The sequence below is a fragment of the Lampetra fluviatilis genome, chromosome 61 (genome assembly GCF_964198595.1).
Source record: "Lampetra fluviatilis chromosome 61, kcLamFluv1.1, whole genome shotgun sequence".
Classification (NCBI taxonomy): Eukaryota; Metazoa; Chordata; class Hyperoartia; order Petromyzontiformes; family Petromyzontidae; genus Lampetra; species Lampetra fluviatilis.
This window is the reverse complement of record NC_136335.1, coordinates 7,165,582-7,182,694: the sequence shown is the minus strand read 5'-3', so window position 1 is coordinate 7,182,694 and position 17,113 is coordinate 7,165,582. Positions and strand designations below refer to the sequence as shown.

Genomic DNA, 17,113 nt, shown 5'->3' with positions numbered 1-17,113 from the left:
AGCTCTCGGCAATGAGCTCGAGGTGTGGCGACGGACACGCAGCGAGTCGAACCGGTTTCAGAGACAGCAGCTCTACGCACAGGCGACTGCGCATCGAGTGGACGCGACCCACCCCGTTGCTGGCAGCGTGGGGGGAATACAAAATACAATGCACACGCACTCATCCAGCAGTGGAGTTGCTCGAGGGCTTGTACACCTAAAAATCCCGCAGGTGCGTGGTGAGCGGTGGTGAGCGTGTGGGTGAGTGATGTGGTGAATGATGGAAAGTGGTGAGTAACGTGGTGAGCGATAGTAAGTGATAGTGGTGGGTAGCGGTGATAAGGTGAGTTGGTGGTGAGTGATGGTAAGTGATGTGGGGTGAGTCATGGCGAGTGATGAGTGGTGGGGGGGTGACGTGGTGAGCATTCCTCACCAACCCGTCGTGACATCACGTACCTGCGTCACGTGACCCAGTGCTGCCACACCTGTGGTGGATGTGACGTCACTCGAGTTCCCAGGTAGGTGCCGTGTGTGTGTGTTCATGTCCGTGTGGCGCGTAAACATCGCCACTGGGGAGACAAAGGCGGCCGGGCGTGCTGCTGGTCGCTCACCTCCTCGTGCGCCGTGCCGGCCTTCATAGGTGATACTCGCTAACAGCACTTTCCACCAACAGTCTGTTAGGGCTACACGGGGGGTCTTTGTCTTTGTGCTTGTATACGTGTGCGTATAAATATTTGCATAGGGGTAAGTGCGTGTGTCTACAGGTGTGTGTGTGTGTTTACAGGTGTGTGTGTGTGTTACAGGTGTGTTTGTGTTACAGGTGTGTGTGTCTTTGCATGGAGTAGGGAGCGGTGGCGTTGCGGTTAGCACACAGCGCTACGAACTAGGCGATTCCCGCTCACGGCCACCAACATCAGTGACTATTATCTGAACCGGTCCTGGGCCTCCCCTAGGTCGACTCAGCCGCAAATTAGTACCTGGCGCGGTGTTAAGTAAACATCGCCACTGGGGAGACAAAGGCGGCCGGGCGTGGTGCTGGCCACCCACCCCCTCGTGTGCCGTTCATAGGTGCGACTCGCGAACAGCACTTGCCCCAACAGTCTGTTAAGGCTATACGGGTGATCTTTGTCTTTGTTTATAGCTGTATGTGTGTTTACAATGTGTGTGTGTTTACGTTCCGTGTGTTTACGTCTGTGTTTATAGCTGTGTGTGTGTTTGTGTTTACAATGTGTGTGTGTTTACAGTCTGTGTGTTTATGTGTTTACAATCTGTGTGTGTGTTTACAATGTGTGTGTTTATGTGTTTACAATCTGTGCGTGTTTACAGTCTGTCTGTGTGTAGCTGTATGTGTCTGTGTGTTTAGAAGGCGTGTGTTTGTCTGTTTATAGCTACGTGTGTATGTTTACAATCTGTGTTGATGATGTGTGTGTTTACATGTCTGTGTGTAAAGTTGTATGTGTTTCGGGTTATCTCTGATTTATAGTGGGAAGCAGTCGTGTAGTTGTGATATATTATTTTTTGTTTTATTTTATTTTTCTACCTTCGTGACTTTATCGAAAGAACCAAAGAGTATAGTAGTGTAGTTGTTCGCGTTGCTATTCCCACTCACGGCCACCACCAGTCACGATTCTCTGAATCGGTCCTGGGCCTCCCCTAGGTCGACTCTGCTTCAAATGAGTACCTGGTGCGATGTGTAAACATCGGCACGAGGGAGACAAAGGCGGTCGGGCGTGGTGCTGGCCACCCACCCCCTCGTGTGCTCGCTAATAGCGCTGGTCCCAAAAGTATGTTACGGCTGTACGGGGCATCTTTCTATTTTGTATGTTTGTGTACGTATGTATGTCTTTGTATGTTAATGTATTTGTGCGTGAACAAATATGTGTGTGTTTGGTTACGTGTCTGTGTTTACAGGTGTTGTTACAGGAGTGTGCATTGTGTATCTGTGTGATGGTGCCTGTGCGTCTAGGTGTGTATGTGGAAAGGTCTGTATATGTGTGTAGGTGTCTATGTGTGTATGTATGTGTAGGTCTGTATGTGTAGGTCTGTATGTGTAGGTCTGTATGTGTAGGTCTGTATGTGTAGGTCTGTATGTATGTATGTGTGTATGTGTGTGTATGTGTGTATGTGTGTGTATGTGTGTGTATGTGCGTGTATGGGGAGCGGTAGTGCAGTGGTTAGCGCTACGCTGCGCTATGAACCCGGCGATCCGGATTCGATTCCCGCTCACGGCCCACACCAGTGACTATTATCTGAACCGGTCCAGGGCCTCCCCTAAATCGACTCAGCCTCAAATGAGTACCTGGTGCGGTGTGTAAACATCGCTACTGGGGAGATAAAGGCGGTCAGGCGTGGTTCTGGCCACCCATCCCCTCGTGTGCCGTTCCGGCCTTCATAGGTGCTCGCTAACAGCACTTTCCCCTACAGTCTGTTAAGGGTATACGGGGGATCTTTGTCTTTGTGTATGTGTGTGTATATATGTATATGTGTGTATGTGTATAGGTGTGTAGGTGTGTATCTGTGTGTATATGTATATGTGTGTTATTGTGTTTGTATGTGTGTAGGTCTATATGTGTGTGTATGTGTGAGCCTGTATGTGTGTGTAGGTGTGTGAGTGTGTAGGTGTGTGTGTATGTGTGTGTGTATGTATGTGTAACTATGCGCGTGCGTCCGTGTGTTGATGTCGTCAGTCACGGAAGAGATTTGTGGTTTAGGCATTTGGTTCGTGACAACCACAGGTGTATACAGGTGAGTGTGTGTGTGATACAGGTGAGTGAGTGTACAGGTGAGTGTACAGGTGAGTGTACAGGTCAGTGTGTGATACAGGTGTGTGTGTGTGTGTGATACAGGTGTGTGTGTGTGTGTGGTACAGGTTTGTGTGTGTGTATGTTGGGAGTGGTGGCGCAGCGGTTAGCGTGCTGCGCTACGAACCGGGTAAGCCGAGTTCGATTCCTGCTCACATTCAACACCAGTGACGATTATTTGAATAGGTCCTGGGCCTCCCCGAGGGAGACAAAGGCGGTCGGGCGTGGTGCTGGCCCAGCCACCTTCTCGTGTGCCTTTCCAGCCTTCATAGGTGCTCGCTTACAGCACTTGCCCCAACAGTCTGTTTAGATTATACGGTGGGGGTCTTTATTTCGCGTGTGTATTGTTGTCTCACTGATTTATTTACTTTTAAAGTTTGTATAATTATTGATATTATGTTCAAGTGGCTGAAGTGTAAAGGTGACGTAAGTACTGTCCAGGAGATGCGTTGGTCTTTGTAGAAGTGTGCGTACACCTAGCCTGGCACGGGTGATGTGAGTTAAACCCCCCCCCCCATATAATTCGCATTAAGTGGTTAGGGGCCGTCCATAAATGACGTCACGCACCTAGGGGGGGTCATACATTTGTGACGATGTGTGACGAGGGGGGGGGGTCAAAAATCATCCAAAATCGCGTGACGTCATTTATGGACGGCCCCTTAAAATGTATTAATTGTGCACGCTATATATGTGTGTGTTTCAGTCATGTGTGTAGTCAGTGTACGTATATGGGTGTGTGTGTGTGTCTTTGTGTGGGAAAGCGCTGGTCCAGTGGTTAGAACGCTGCGCTACGAACCTGGCGAGCTGAGTTCGATTCCTGTTCGCCGTCAACACCAGTGACGATTATCTGAACTGGTCACGGGCCTCCCGTACGTTGAATCAGCCTCAAATGAGTACCTGGTGCGGTGTGTAGTAAGCATCGCCACGAGGGAGACAAAGGCGGTCGGGCGTGGTGCTGGGCACCCACCCCCTCGCGTGCCGTTCTAGCCTTAATAGGTGCTCGCTAACAGCACTTGCCCCTACAGTCTGTGACGGCTCCACGGGGGGGTCTTTGTCTTTCTGTATCAACCCATGGCACCTGGGGTCTGTCCCGTGACCTCCGGTGAGAGCCCTCGACACTTCACGTGGTTTCAGAGTGCACCTAGCCTGGCGCTGTGATGACGTCACAGTCACTGAGTGACGATCGGCTGTGGTTGTTGTGGCTGTGTTAGTTTATGTATCTATTGTATGTACAGTAGTTTGTGGGTACAGTGTCGTGCATAGCATACAGTAGTGTGTAATGTTGTAAATATAGCAGTGTGTTGTGAAATATGGTGTGTATTCGTGTAGTGGTCTATAGTGTAATATGTGGTGTATCGTGTGTTGTAAGCGTGAGACGTAGTGTCGTGTGAGGGTGAAGGCAGTGAGGTTGACCTGAGTGTGGCGAGTATTGGGTGAGTGTGGTGAGGCTGAGGTGAGGCTAAAGTGAGCGTGAGCAGGGGGTGTGTAAGACTGTGTGTATGTCGCGAGATTAGTGTTTAGTATGAGGAGCTGGTACTATTTTCTATCAAATACCACGGTGGAAACACCCAACCTATCTTGTGCAGGAGGCCCCAGAGGGATGGGCGTTCATGACGCCCCATTGCCAAACTCACATGGCGAAACGAGACTGTGTTGAAAAATAGAACTTTTACAGAGTAGACTCGATTATCCACTTATGACTTATCCGATTTGCGGATTTAACGTGCACCTGAGATTTTGACATAAATTAAGAACGCGTGGATTTTCCCTCAAGCCCAAATTAATAATCTAAAAACAGTTGTACCTTCTTATTCTTGGAAATGTTGATTACAAGTTACGTGCTTAAACCAAACAAATATCTGCTCCGGTTAATCCGAAATCAAGGTGATCCCCTCTACAGTACAGTAGTTGCATGTTTTTACAGTAGTTGCATGTTTTTACAGCAGCGGGCGGAGTTTGATTGATGTTGATTGGCGTGGCTCTGCTGCTGTCCACTTAGTGGGCCGAATTTTCTGCACGGGAGCAGGAAAAGTGTTATTGCTGAGCACGCGCATCGATCAGATCGTTAGTATTTGTTCTAAATCGAAAGAGTAGCAATCAAACTCGTCAGTTGTGCTTCATTTTGAGTGATTTATCCGATCAGTTATTTTGTGAGTTTTCATTGACGAAGCTGTGTGATGGCATAGAAACTTAAACATAATTGACATCTATATTATTGGTTTTTGGCATCGATATCCGCAGAAAATTGGTATTTATGAGTTATCCGTGATTTAGAATAATCTGCTGCCATCCTCCCCATCGATAAGCTACTGTACTTCATATGTATTTCTTATTTCGTGACTTTCATTCCTTTTTTCACTATTTCGCACTTATATCGTGTTTTTGTATTGTTTGTTGTTGCAACGTTCTGACCCCATGCCCCAACTGGACATCTGTGAAAAAAGAGCTTCATAGCTCATCGGATTCCTCCTCCAATCGTCTAAACATAGATTCTGGTTGGGACTCTGAACCACCCCTCCTCGGAGTTCCTCGAAAAACAGAAAGCCACTGTGGTTGGCCACATGGAATGTGCGAATGCCTCCTGTGGACGAGAGGCTGTCACTCCTCTTTCGGGAACTGGACCCGTGCCTGGACTTGCGTGGAGCACAGGAGGTCCTGTGGACTGGTTATGGCTCCAGTCATCGTGAGGGGTGGACAGTCTTCCACTCGGGGCAGGAAGCTGCCCAACAAGGAGTGGCTCTGCTTTTGAACAAGAGCATGAAAGGGGTATGGAAGTGGGGTGTAGGAAGCCGTGAGTCCCAGGCTGCTGTGAGCTCGCCTCCCCATCAACGGGAGGCGAGAAATGGGGGTGGTGGCTTACGCCCCAACCAAAGATGAACATCAGTTGAGGGACGCAGACAAGGCCGTTGAGTCGGATGCCTTCTACAGCCTGCTGTCTCATGTGCTGGCTAAAGTGGCCCCTTGGGATAGAGTCATCCTGTTGGGTGACTTTAATGCCTGAGTGGGTCAAGATGCCTGCATCTAGGCTGGAGTGATTGGAAGGCATGGACCAGACCTGCTCAATAACAACGATAAGGATGCTGCTAAACTTCTGTGCAACCCATGGGCTTGTCATTACCAACACATTGTTCTGGTATCGGAACATCCACATAACATCATGGATGCATACTGGGTCCAAGCAAGAACATCTGCTGGACTAGATAGTGATGGAACTACAAATGCAGGCCCTTGTCCTTAACACCAGGCCCTACCATAGAGCTGTTTTGCTCACTGACCATCAGCTTGCCATTTATAACATGTGCCTGCCATTTTTCCACTGGATGGGTGTCCACCTGGGACTTAAATAAAACCCAATATAGCCTGGTCTTGGCAAGCTGATAAAGGTTGTAAGTGTGAGTTTCATCATCACTTAAAGCTGGAATTTGCATCGTCTTCCCATCTCATACCGAGGGGAAATGGGTAAGGTTCAGGACTCTGGCTTTTATGCAGCTGCTATGGCTGCATTGGAGATGTGGTCCCAACCTCCCCGGAGACCTTGGCGAACGGAGGTGTTCCAATGAGCTGAGAGAAAGCGGCAGGCCCACTCCCACCATATACTACATTCGAGAATGAGCAGGTTTCCTGCAGCCTTCGCTCGGAAGTTTGGAAGGCTGCATTGTACTGGTGGTCGCAGGTTGCCGAGGAGATAGAATCTGCTTCAGCAGTGTGCGATCATAAGTCACTCTTTAAAGTCATCAAAAAAGTAACTTGCAAGACCAAACCTGTTACCATCCTTACAATAATAGGCCAGGGCTCTAACCCCCAGGAACGGGTTTTCAGGTTTGCTCAGGACTTTGGGGATGGGGAAATTCTGAACTTATATAACATGGGTAATTTGGGATTGACCCTGCTGGGATTGCAATACCTCAAATATTGTAGGAAGTAGGAATCCCCCGAGAGTGACTGGCTGACGTTGCCATCTGTTGAGGAAGTGTGAAAGGCGACCCAGAGCCTGAGACCACATAGAGCCCTGGGCAGAGATGACCTCTGAATTGAACTCCTTTTGGGAGGGTGGTATTTGTGTGAAGGCTGCCCTATATGACATCACTGCTATTGTCTGGTCCATCGGATGGCTTCCGCAGGATTGGAAGGATGCCCTGATGCTCCCCTTTAAGAAAAGGGACCACACAAATTGTAACAAATGCAGGGGCATCTCCCTCCCCAGTATACTGAGAAAGGTCCTGGCAAGGATTCTCATCGCCTTGCCAGGCACACTGAGGAGAGGCTTGCAGACTGGGGCGGTCCTGCACTGACACCATATTCTCTGTCTATCTGCTACAGCAGAGGTATAGGGAATTTAAACGTGACCTCCATCTCTACACTATTGACCTCGTCAAGGCCTATGGTGCACTACTAGGCCATTCTAAATGCTTTTGGGGTCCATGACCCTCTGCTCACAACCATTCAGGACCTTCATGATGGTGGGCAGGCCCAGGTAAAGTTGCATGGTTGGGAGACAGACCCATTCCCTGTTCACATTGGAATGGGACAGGGATGTGCTCAGGCCTCTACATAATTGAACGCAATTTTTACCACTATGTAGTTCATGATGCTCTATATGGCTGTACCGGAGGAATTTCCATCTGGTATAGATACAAAGGGAGGCTGATCGATGCCTGGGTGCAGTAAAGGGATGGCTCCCTATTGGTCAACCATGTTGCGTATGCTGATGATCTGGGAGTTGCCGCTGACTCATTAGTTGGATACTTTGATGCAGAACTTACTAAGAGATGGGACCTTACCATCAGTCTCGCAAATTAGAGCACTTTCCTGGGATTTGATCTCTACCCCCTCCACTCCCTATTGGTGGAGTCTTCTTGGCCACGTTCATGCCCCCCCCCCCCCCCCCGTTCTTTGCTTGCGAAACGTGGAGTCCTTTGGAGAAACATCTGTGCAGGTTAAAAACATTCAGGCTGGCCTACCTACGATCAATCCAGGGTTTAACTAGGATGGATTGTGTGAGGAGCTCACAAATCCTTGAAAGATCTGGACACATTCCCTTTGGTGAACTCCTGCGTTGGTTGGGTCATGTTGCCGGCATGCCCAGCCACTGCATGTCCAAGCAGTTTCTGCTTGGCTGGATAGTGGGGGCTTAACGGGCGTGGGACGGGCTAGAGAAGAGATGGAATGATGTGGAACAGGAGAATGTAGATCTGAGTGGACTTGCCAATGACTGGCTTCAGTGTCAGTTTAATTTATTAGGTATAACCATGTGAGCCATGCGGCTCTTGACTCGGGTGCAACCGCAACAAAACAAAAACATGAACAAGAAACATCTTAAAGTGACTACACGCAACAGAAAAATTCTGGAAAAACAGCAAAGTCTTCCAGGAAAACCTAAATCAGCCTCTGTTGGGGAGGCTCGTGAAGGATGCTACTGGGCAGTGTTGGAAGTAGTTACCCTCTAAAGTGCATGTGGGCAGCGGTGACGCAGTATTGTGACTCATATATAGTGACTGTGGTGTCTATGAACCAATCGCAACCAATATCCACAATCCTCACCTCTTCCCCTCATTCCTGAACCCTGACCCCCCAAACCCTTACCTCAATCTCTCACCCCTGAACTCTGAACCCAACATTTTTCACCTTCAGCCATCACATCCATCTATCAACCTTCACCTCTACTGCTCACCCCAATCCCTCGCTCCAATCCCATCACCCTTAACACCTCTCCCCAATTCCCAAATCCCTTTGCCCTCTGCTGTCAATCCTCCCCTCCTTCCCCAAACTCCTTCACCTCCATTCATGACCTTCGGCCCTGGATGTTACCCCCCTCCTTGACTCCCACAGCCACCCTCCTCCCCAACCAGCAAACAACCCCACCCCCCCCACCCACTGTAACCCCTCCACTGGGCAACCAGAAGGAAGAGATGGCCGCCCGGCTACCGGACGTGACGGAGCAGGCGATGGCGAGGGACGAGGGCGCGGGGCGGTCTGGGAGGAGGAAAGACCTCGGCGGGTTCGCCGACTCGGCCGAGAGCGCCACCGCCGCCTCTGCCACCCCGGTGTACTTCCTGCTGCACAGCCCCGTGGCGCTAGCGCTGGGCGTGGTGCAGCTCGTGCTCGCCTGTGCCATGCTTGCGCTCGGCTTCGTCGACATGGCCATGCGGCGGCAGACGGCGCTCGTGCAGACACGCATCCCCATCGTGGCCGGCGCGGTGAGCGGGGCGGCGTGCGTGGCGAGGGACTGTGATGATGACGATGATGATGATGACGACGACAATGATGACGACGATGATGACAATAATGATTGTGATGATGATGACCATGATGATGACGATGATGATTATCATGATGATTGTGCTGATGATGATGATTGTGATGATGATTGTGATGATGACGATGATGACGATTGTGATGAAGACGATAATGACGATGATTATGATGTTGATAATTGCGACTATAACGATAATTTTTACGTCAGTGCTTTCTCCCGAAAAATGGCTATGAGCCAGACAAGCTGACACCATCACGCCCATTCAATCGTTATTCACGCCCACATCGAGTAGCCCCACCCACCACTGGTAGCTCCGCCCACCGCTCAGGTAGCCCTGCCCTCTAGCCGAAGCATGTGTAGGTGACGAGGGTGGGAGAGAGCTTAGATGATGGCAAGAGAATAAGAATCAGAATATGTATTTATTCTGGAGGAATCCGATGAGCTATGAAGCTCTTTTTCACAGATGTCCAGGAAGCTCCTCCTCCACACTGCCCAACCTCTAGCCCAACGGCCAGAACTCTGCCGAATGAGCCGAAGGATGGAGTCGATGCTCCCTTCCTCCCTCCCAACAGCCACAACCAGAGTCTCGCCCTCCCCCAATTATGCTCGCACCTCCACGGTTGAAGAGAGGTGTCTCTCCACAGACTCATTGCGAAGCCTCTGATGATGGTCGTCGTGGTCGTCATCGTCGTTGTTGTATGCGTGGGTGTGGATGTCGCTCACTCGAACGTAGCCGCGCCTGACGCTCCTCCTCCTCTGCCCTGTGTCCGTAGCTGCTGGCCGTGCCGGGAGTCCTCGCGCTCTCCGCGGGCTTCAACAAAAACATCAACGTGGTGCGTGCGCGTGTGTGTGCGCGTGTGTGCGTGTACGTGCGTGTGTGCGCGTACGTGCGTGTGTGCGTGCATGTGTGTCATTGCAGATGGGGAGTAATAGCTTTAACGGTTAGCGTATTGTGCTACGAAGCCAACGATCCCGAGTTCAATTCCCGCTCACGGCCAACACCGGTGACAATTATCTGAACTGGTCCTGGGCGTCCCCTCTTTGTCCTCGTAGTCTGTTCAAGGCTACATGGGGGATCTTTGGTGTGTTTAGTGGGCCCGGGCAGGTGCAAACACAACCCGCACCTCATCGGTAATGTCGGTCGGTAACGCTGCGGTGGTCATGAGCAATGCCACTCACAGCCACCACAGTGGCCAATGGGGAGAACTGGATGTAAACACTTTTGTTTTTACTTCTATTTTACCAGGTAAGGCCCACTAAGCTATGTAGATCTTTTTCAGAAGCAACCTTGCGATCATAAATGATAGCTCAATTATGTGGCCTATCATCACGTGGAATTTTGTAGCGGCCAAATGCTCTAAAGACGTGATGTTGATTCTAAATGTGGAGGGGGAAAACCAGAGAACCCGTAGAAAAATCCACGCAACCATGGGGAGAGAGACAAGCAAACTCCAAATATAAAACAGGCATCAGGGTTGGGATTGAACCCACGACCTCCTCATACCAGGCGAGATAGTTAACATCTCCTACCTACCAGGGCTGGAGACCCCTCCACCTTAATTTCAATTACCACAAACCCACGATTTAAATATCAAACTAAGCCTGTGCTGGATGCCCCGCGGGGTACAGGTGTTTATGATGTATTCCTGGCCAAACCCTCATTTCGCAGAGCCAGGAGACTGAATCTGCACCCTCAGGGTTCCTCCAGAAACAGCAAAAAGTCACTGCAAGTGGCCATGTGGAATGTTCGAACACTCACTGTGGTTTAGAGGCTGCCACTCACCTGTTTGGAACTGCACCGGTACCGCCTGGACCTCTGCGGAATACAGTCGGTCCCATGGACTGGTTCTGCCTTCTGGCTTCATAAGTGGTGGACACTCATATCAGGAAACTGCCAAATAATAGGGATGTGTCTGTTGGTACAGAAGGATTTGGAGCTGAGTGGACTTGCCGAACAATGGTACCAGCGGTGTCATGATTGGCTTCTGTGGAGGAGGCTCGTGAAGGACGCTACTGAGCAGTTGGAGGCAGTCGCAGGGCAGAGGAGTGACGCTCATAACAGCGAGCAGAGCGCCGGGCAGATAAAACGCAGAAAGTCGGCACGCTGGGGAGCACAATTGGTGCATCTTCCAGTCATCTCAATCAGCCAACCCATGGCACCTGGGTTGGTCCCATGACCTTCTGCCAGCGAGCCTTTGACACTTCGCGTGGCCTCAAAATGCACCTGGCACAAGTGCCACGGTGACGTCACTGCTACTTTGCGGTGAATGGGAGCTGTTGTGGTGGTGTGTATAGTGGGGAGCGGTGCCGCAGCGGTTAGCACGCGTCGCTCTGAACCCAGTAACCCAGGTTCGGCTCCAGCTCACGGCCAACGCCATTGATGGTTTTCTGAACCGGTCCTGGGCCTCCTCTAGGTCGACTCATCCTTAAATGAGTACCTGGCGTGGTGTGTAAACATCGCCACTGGGGAGACAAAGGCGGCCGGGCGTGGTGTTGGCCACCCACCCCCACGTGAGCCGTGCCTGTCTTCATAGGTGCTCGCTAACAGCACTTGCCCCAACAATCTATACAGGCTATACAGGTGATCTTTGTGCGTGTGTGTGTGTACGCGTGTGTGTGTGTACGTGTGTGTGTGTGCGTGTGTGTATGTGTGCACGCGTGTGTGTGTACGCGTGTGTGTGTGTGCGCGTGTGCGTGTACGTGTGTGTGTGTGTGTAGGTGCTGGCGTGGCTGCTGGGCTCCCTCAGCGCCGCGGCTGCCTGCCTCGCGGTGCTCGTCTACGCCGCCCTCACGCTGCACTTCAGCCGTGACGAGCTCGCCTACATCCACTCCAGCATGGACATCTTTGTCTTCAACGAGGTGAGCGGACGCTCGCTCGCGGCACGGCTCGGCCACCGCAGTGGAAAAAAACAACCCGGGCTGGCTCGGCACGGCACGGTTGTGCGGTGGTGATACAAAACAAAATAGAGAAGTTGCTTGGTCAATGGGCTCCACGGTGGTGAGATGTTAATTCCCTCGCCTGGGTGTACAGAAGGTCGTCTTGGTTTCAACCCCAACCCTGACGATTCCTGTTGTATATTTGGAGTTTGCGTGTCTCTCTCGCTCTCTCTCGCCGTGGTCGCGTGGATTTTTCTCCGTGTACTCCAGGTTCCCCCCCTTCCCTCCACATTGTGAATCGACGTCGGGCGTTTAGTGTTTAGAGTATTCACTGCAGGCTATAAATGTCTACATGACGACGATGATGAGAAGCCGCTTTTGTTGACCTATCGTTTGTGATGGTCAGGTCACTTGTGTGAAAAAGAGCTACCGATAGTTCGGTGGGGCCTTACCTGGTAAAAAAATACATGTATTGTACTAACAAATTTAATAATAATAAAATATAATAAAAGAACATAAATTATAATCAATGAAAAGGAAAAATATATATATATAATTGAAAAATATTAATGAAATTTAAAAAATGTAAAAAAGACTGCTGCTGCTGCTGTGAATGACACGGGTGCCACCGCTGCCACCTCGCTGACCACGCGCAGTACACGGCACACGACCAGCTGGCGCGTGGCGCCAACGCGGCCCTGCTGGTGACGGCGCTGCTGAGCATGGGCTTCTGTGGTTACGCGGCGTGGTTCGCCATTCGCTGCCTGCGCCACTCCTGGGTGCCACCACACGGGGTCTGCTGCTCCTGCCTGGAGGTCGAGCTGGAGCTGGGAGCGGTGAGAGAGAGAGAGCGAGAGAGCATGAGAGCGAGAGAGAGAGAGTGCGATTGTGGGCATGCAACTCAAAAAATGGACCACATAGTAAACCCATAGAGATACAACATAGACTCATAGAGACCCATAGAGATACAGAGACACATTGAGACCCATAGCGAAACACAGGTATATTAAAGGCAAGTCACAGTCGTGGCACTTTCTCAATGCAACCCAAACTCGGACCATATATGATTTGAAGCTTTCGTGACTGCAGGAATTACTCTTTGGTTCTTTTGGCGAAGTCATGTAGAAAGAAAATAAATTAAATAATAGAATACGACGTTTCGATTGCAATACAAGCAGTCGTCATCAGGTAAAACAAAATTTGAGAGAGAGACAAAACACAGACGCGGAGACACACAGACAGACACACAAGCAGAGAGACACAACACAGAGACACACAGAGAGAGACACACAACTCAGGGTAAGAGGGCAGGGCTAGATATGGTCTCCCTGAGGCTGTGGAAGTGGCCATTGTATTGTGAGAGATTAGCATGTCAATGATGCATTGGTGACAGAGCGAGTAGGACATCCAGCCTGTCAATACAACCTAGTAAAGCAACTCAGAGAGTCAGCTAACATCGTTTATATTTACACGATCTAAACCAAAAAAAACCTCGATTATGAAGCCTTACCATGGGCTAGACGGGTAAGCTTTGTCTGGGTTGACCTCGTGTGTCCGTACACAGGTGGCCCTGCTCGATGAGGATGACGACGACGACGACTCTTTCCTGCACACGGAGCTCTCCGATCTTTCACCTGATCCAGGTGAGAACCCGGCCCTCGAGAGTCGAGCGCCCCTCACTGGCTCCTCGGTGTGTGTCAATGGCGACCTTTTTTGCCGGTAGTTTAGTTTTTGTTTTATTTTCAGGCAATAAAACAGGAGTTGTGTTAAGCACCAAATAGATAATACGTTTGGCAAGGCATCAAGTCTGCATGAACCAGAGGTGTGGACTCGAGTCATGTGACTTGGACTCGAGTCAGACTCGAGTCATGAATTTGATGACTTGCGACTCGACTTGGACTTGCATAACAATGACTTTGTCCCACCTCTGAGATGTGGACTCGAGTCATGTGACTTGGACTCGAGTCAGACTCGAGTCATGAATTTGATGACTTGCGACTCGACTTGGACTTGCATAACAATGACTTTGTCCCACCTCTGGCATGAACCCACATGGACTTGTGGCGAGTATGTGTGGTTGTTTATTGCCAGAAAGGGTAAAGCCTCTTCTGATTTTCTTAATTCTTGATTCGAGCAAGAAGGTATCCCAAAGATATCAGTGCTCGACCCGAGCTTTAAGTGCACCGATCCTTGTATTGTCTTTGCACTATCTTGATTTGAAGCTTTCGTGACTGCAGAAATCCAAACTCTTTGTTTTTATCGGTAAAGTCACGTGGGTATAAAATACAATAAATGGTTATTTATTTTATTTCTTCCCCACGTGACTTTACCGAAAGCACCAAAAAGTATGTCGTTGTACTGGTGAGACAAGGCCATAAAGACAGCTGTGTAGGCCAATCGGCTACAAAGACAATGTTTACATTATCAGAGGCATGTTTGTTGGCATGTTTTGCCTCAAGCACTGTGTGTAGTTAATGCAGACTTGATGCCTTGAACCTGGGAATGGTGTTTTCTCCCCACTGCCGGCATTCATAGGTGCTCGCTAACAGCACTTGCCTCAAAAGTTTATTAAGGCTATATGGGGTGTCTTTGTGGGGAGCGGTGGCGCAGCGATTAGCGCGCTGTGCTATAAACCCGGCTAACCGAGTTTAATTCCTGCTCACAGCCAACACCGGTGAAGATGATCTAAACCCGTCTCCGCCTGAAATGAGTACCTGGTGCGGTGCGTCACCATCGCCGCTGTTGTGACAAAGGTGGCCGGGCGTGGTACTGGCCACCCACCCCTCGTGCGCCGTGCCGGCCTTCATAGGCGCTGCTCGCTAACAGCACTTGCCCCAACCGTTTGCTTCGGTTACACTTGGGATCTTCGTCTTTTTGTAATGGCACAGGGGCTGTGCATGTACATGGCTCTGTGTCTTCATCTGCATCGAGTTGTCTCTGTGTCTCTGTCTATGTCTGTAGGGGAGAGTGCACGAACTTCGTTCAGCACATCCGTCCTTGTGCAGCAGAACCCTGATGATGACATTGGTGGTGATGGTGGCGATGGGGTTGGCAAAACCGTGGGGTGAGGGTGAAACTGAGATTCACACCCTCACCACACACTCACCACACCCTCGCCACACCCTCCCCACACACTCACCACACCGTCACCTCCTCACCGCACCCTCACTTAACCCTAGCCTCATCCTTACCTTACCTCACCATCAACTCACCCTTACCTCATCTACAGCAGGTGATGGGTGAAAGTCTCCTTTTGGGAAGTGGGGCTACAATATTATTTAGAGGGGGTAGGGTGAATTTTTTTTAAATAAATATTTTAAAATAAAACGTGCTTGAATCAATGTTGTAAAATATAAATGTCTAGAAACAAGAGGGGGGGGGGGTGCCAGGTCCCCACTGACAGAGCACGCGGTGGGCACACAGAGCCAAGGGTACCCCCCCACCCCACGTGCCCCCCACCCACGCCCCCTCCTCATCTCCCCCCCCCCCACGCTCCCTTCCCACCCCCACTACGCTCCCCCACTACGCTCCCCCACATGCTCCCTCTACCCCCACCACGCTCCCCCCGTGCCCCCTCCACCCCCATCACGTGCCCCCCACACGCCCCCTCCACCCCCACTACGCTCCCCCCACCTGCCCCGAACGCGCCCCCTCTACCCCCACCACGCTCCCCCCGTGCCCCCTCCACCCCCATCACGTGCCCCCCATGTGCCTCCCACACGCCCCCTCCACCCCCACTACGCTCCCCCCACCTGCCCCGAACGCGCCCCCTCTACTCCCCGTGGCCCCTCCACCCCCACCACGCTCCCCCCTGTGCCCCTTCAATCCCCATCACGTGCCCACCACGCGCCACCCCAAGCACCCCCCCCCCGCACGAGCCCACCCCTCCATGTGCCCCCTGCCCCGTGGTGGTGGGGGGCCACGCGGCGCCCCCTCAGGACCCGTGGGCCTCGGTAAACCATTGTCGGCGCCCTCCTCGCTCCCCGTGGCGGGCTCCTGGCGTCCGCTCGTGATGTGGAGGTCTCCCCTCCTCGCGCTGGTTTGGTTTCTGCGGTGGATCTCGGACACCCTTCATAGCACATCGAAATGTGTATCAGGGAGACCTCCACATCACGTCTGGATGTGACTCAGGGAGACCCTCACAACACGTCTTGATGTGACTCAGGGAGACCCTCACAACACGTCTTGATGTGACTCAGGGAGACCCTCACAACACGTCTTGATGTGACTCAGGGAGACCCTCACAACACGTCTTGATGTGACTCAGGGAGACCCTCACAACACGTCTTGATGTGACTCAGGGAGACCCTCACAACACGTCTTGATGTGACTCAGGGAGACCCTCACAACACGTCTTGATGTGACTCAGGGAGACCCTCACAACACGTCTTGATGTGACACAGAGAGACCCTCACAACACGTCTTGATGTGACTCAGGGAGACCCTCACATCACGTCTGGATGTGACTCAGGGAGACCCTCACAACACGTCTTGATGTGACTCAGGGAGACCCTCACAACACGTCTTGATGTGACTCAGGGAGACCCTCACAACACGTCTCGATGTGACTCAGGGAGACCCTCACAACACGTCTTGATGTGACTCAGGGAGACCCTCACAACACGTCTTGATGTGACTCAGGGAGACCCTCACAACACGTCTGGATGTGGCTGAGTGACGTTTAAACAGACCAGGTTGAGGGTTTCACGGTGTTCAGTGTCTCTGAGCCACGTGTAGTGGGACCCGCTCGCTCGTCACAGACCACCCCACCTCCTCCTCCAGAAACGTGAGGCCGGTTCTCCCTCCTCGTCGCGCGCTGTTTCATGTTGCCGCGTCGTCTTCCTCTTTTTCTCCCTCTCTCTCGCCACGGTTCTCAACGTTCCCCGTGCTCCGATTTCGTGTCTGGATCGTTGTGGTCGTGGTTGTGGTGGTACCACGTGATAATCCTGGGCGTGGGAACGGTCTTATGCGTGTGGGCGAGCGAGTGAACGAGCTTGTTGTCTGTTACTGAAATGTGTCCTGTTACAGCATGATCGCCCGTGTGTGTATCTGCACCGTGGTTGCTCCCCCGTTGCTCTGACGAATAAATGAATAGATAAATAAAGACAACTCGTGCGGTCAGTGATATGGGCGCTGTCAAGCGATAGAACGAATCCACGAAGTGTGCAGAGATAACTGTATTTATGCTATAAACTACTAC

General features: G+C 51.3%; 1 protein-coding gene across 1 annotated transcript; it reads left to right on the top strand.

Annotated features, from left to right (window-relative positions):
- Positions 1 to 511: 511 nt before the first annotated feature.
- Positions 512 to 15,323, top strand: LOC144951249 (uncharacterized). The gene is made up of 7 exons (XM_078881399.1): positions 512 to 619; positions 8,610 to 8,977; positions 9,810 to 9,869; positions 11,755 to 11,895; positions 12,570 to 12,749; positions 13,478 to 13,556; positions 14,875 to 15,323. Exons 2-7 carry the CDS (start codon positions 8,690 to 8,692, stop codon positions 14,979 to 14,981), a joined length of 855 nt encoding a protein of 284 aa, XP_078737525.1. The 5' UTR covers positions 512 to 619; positions 8,610 to 8,689; the 3' UTR covers positions 14,982 to 15,323.
- The last annotated feature ends 1,790 nt before the right edge of the window (positions 15,324 to 17,113 follow it).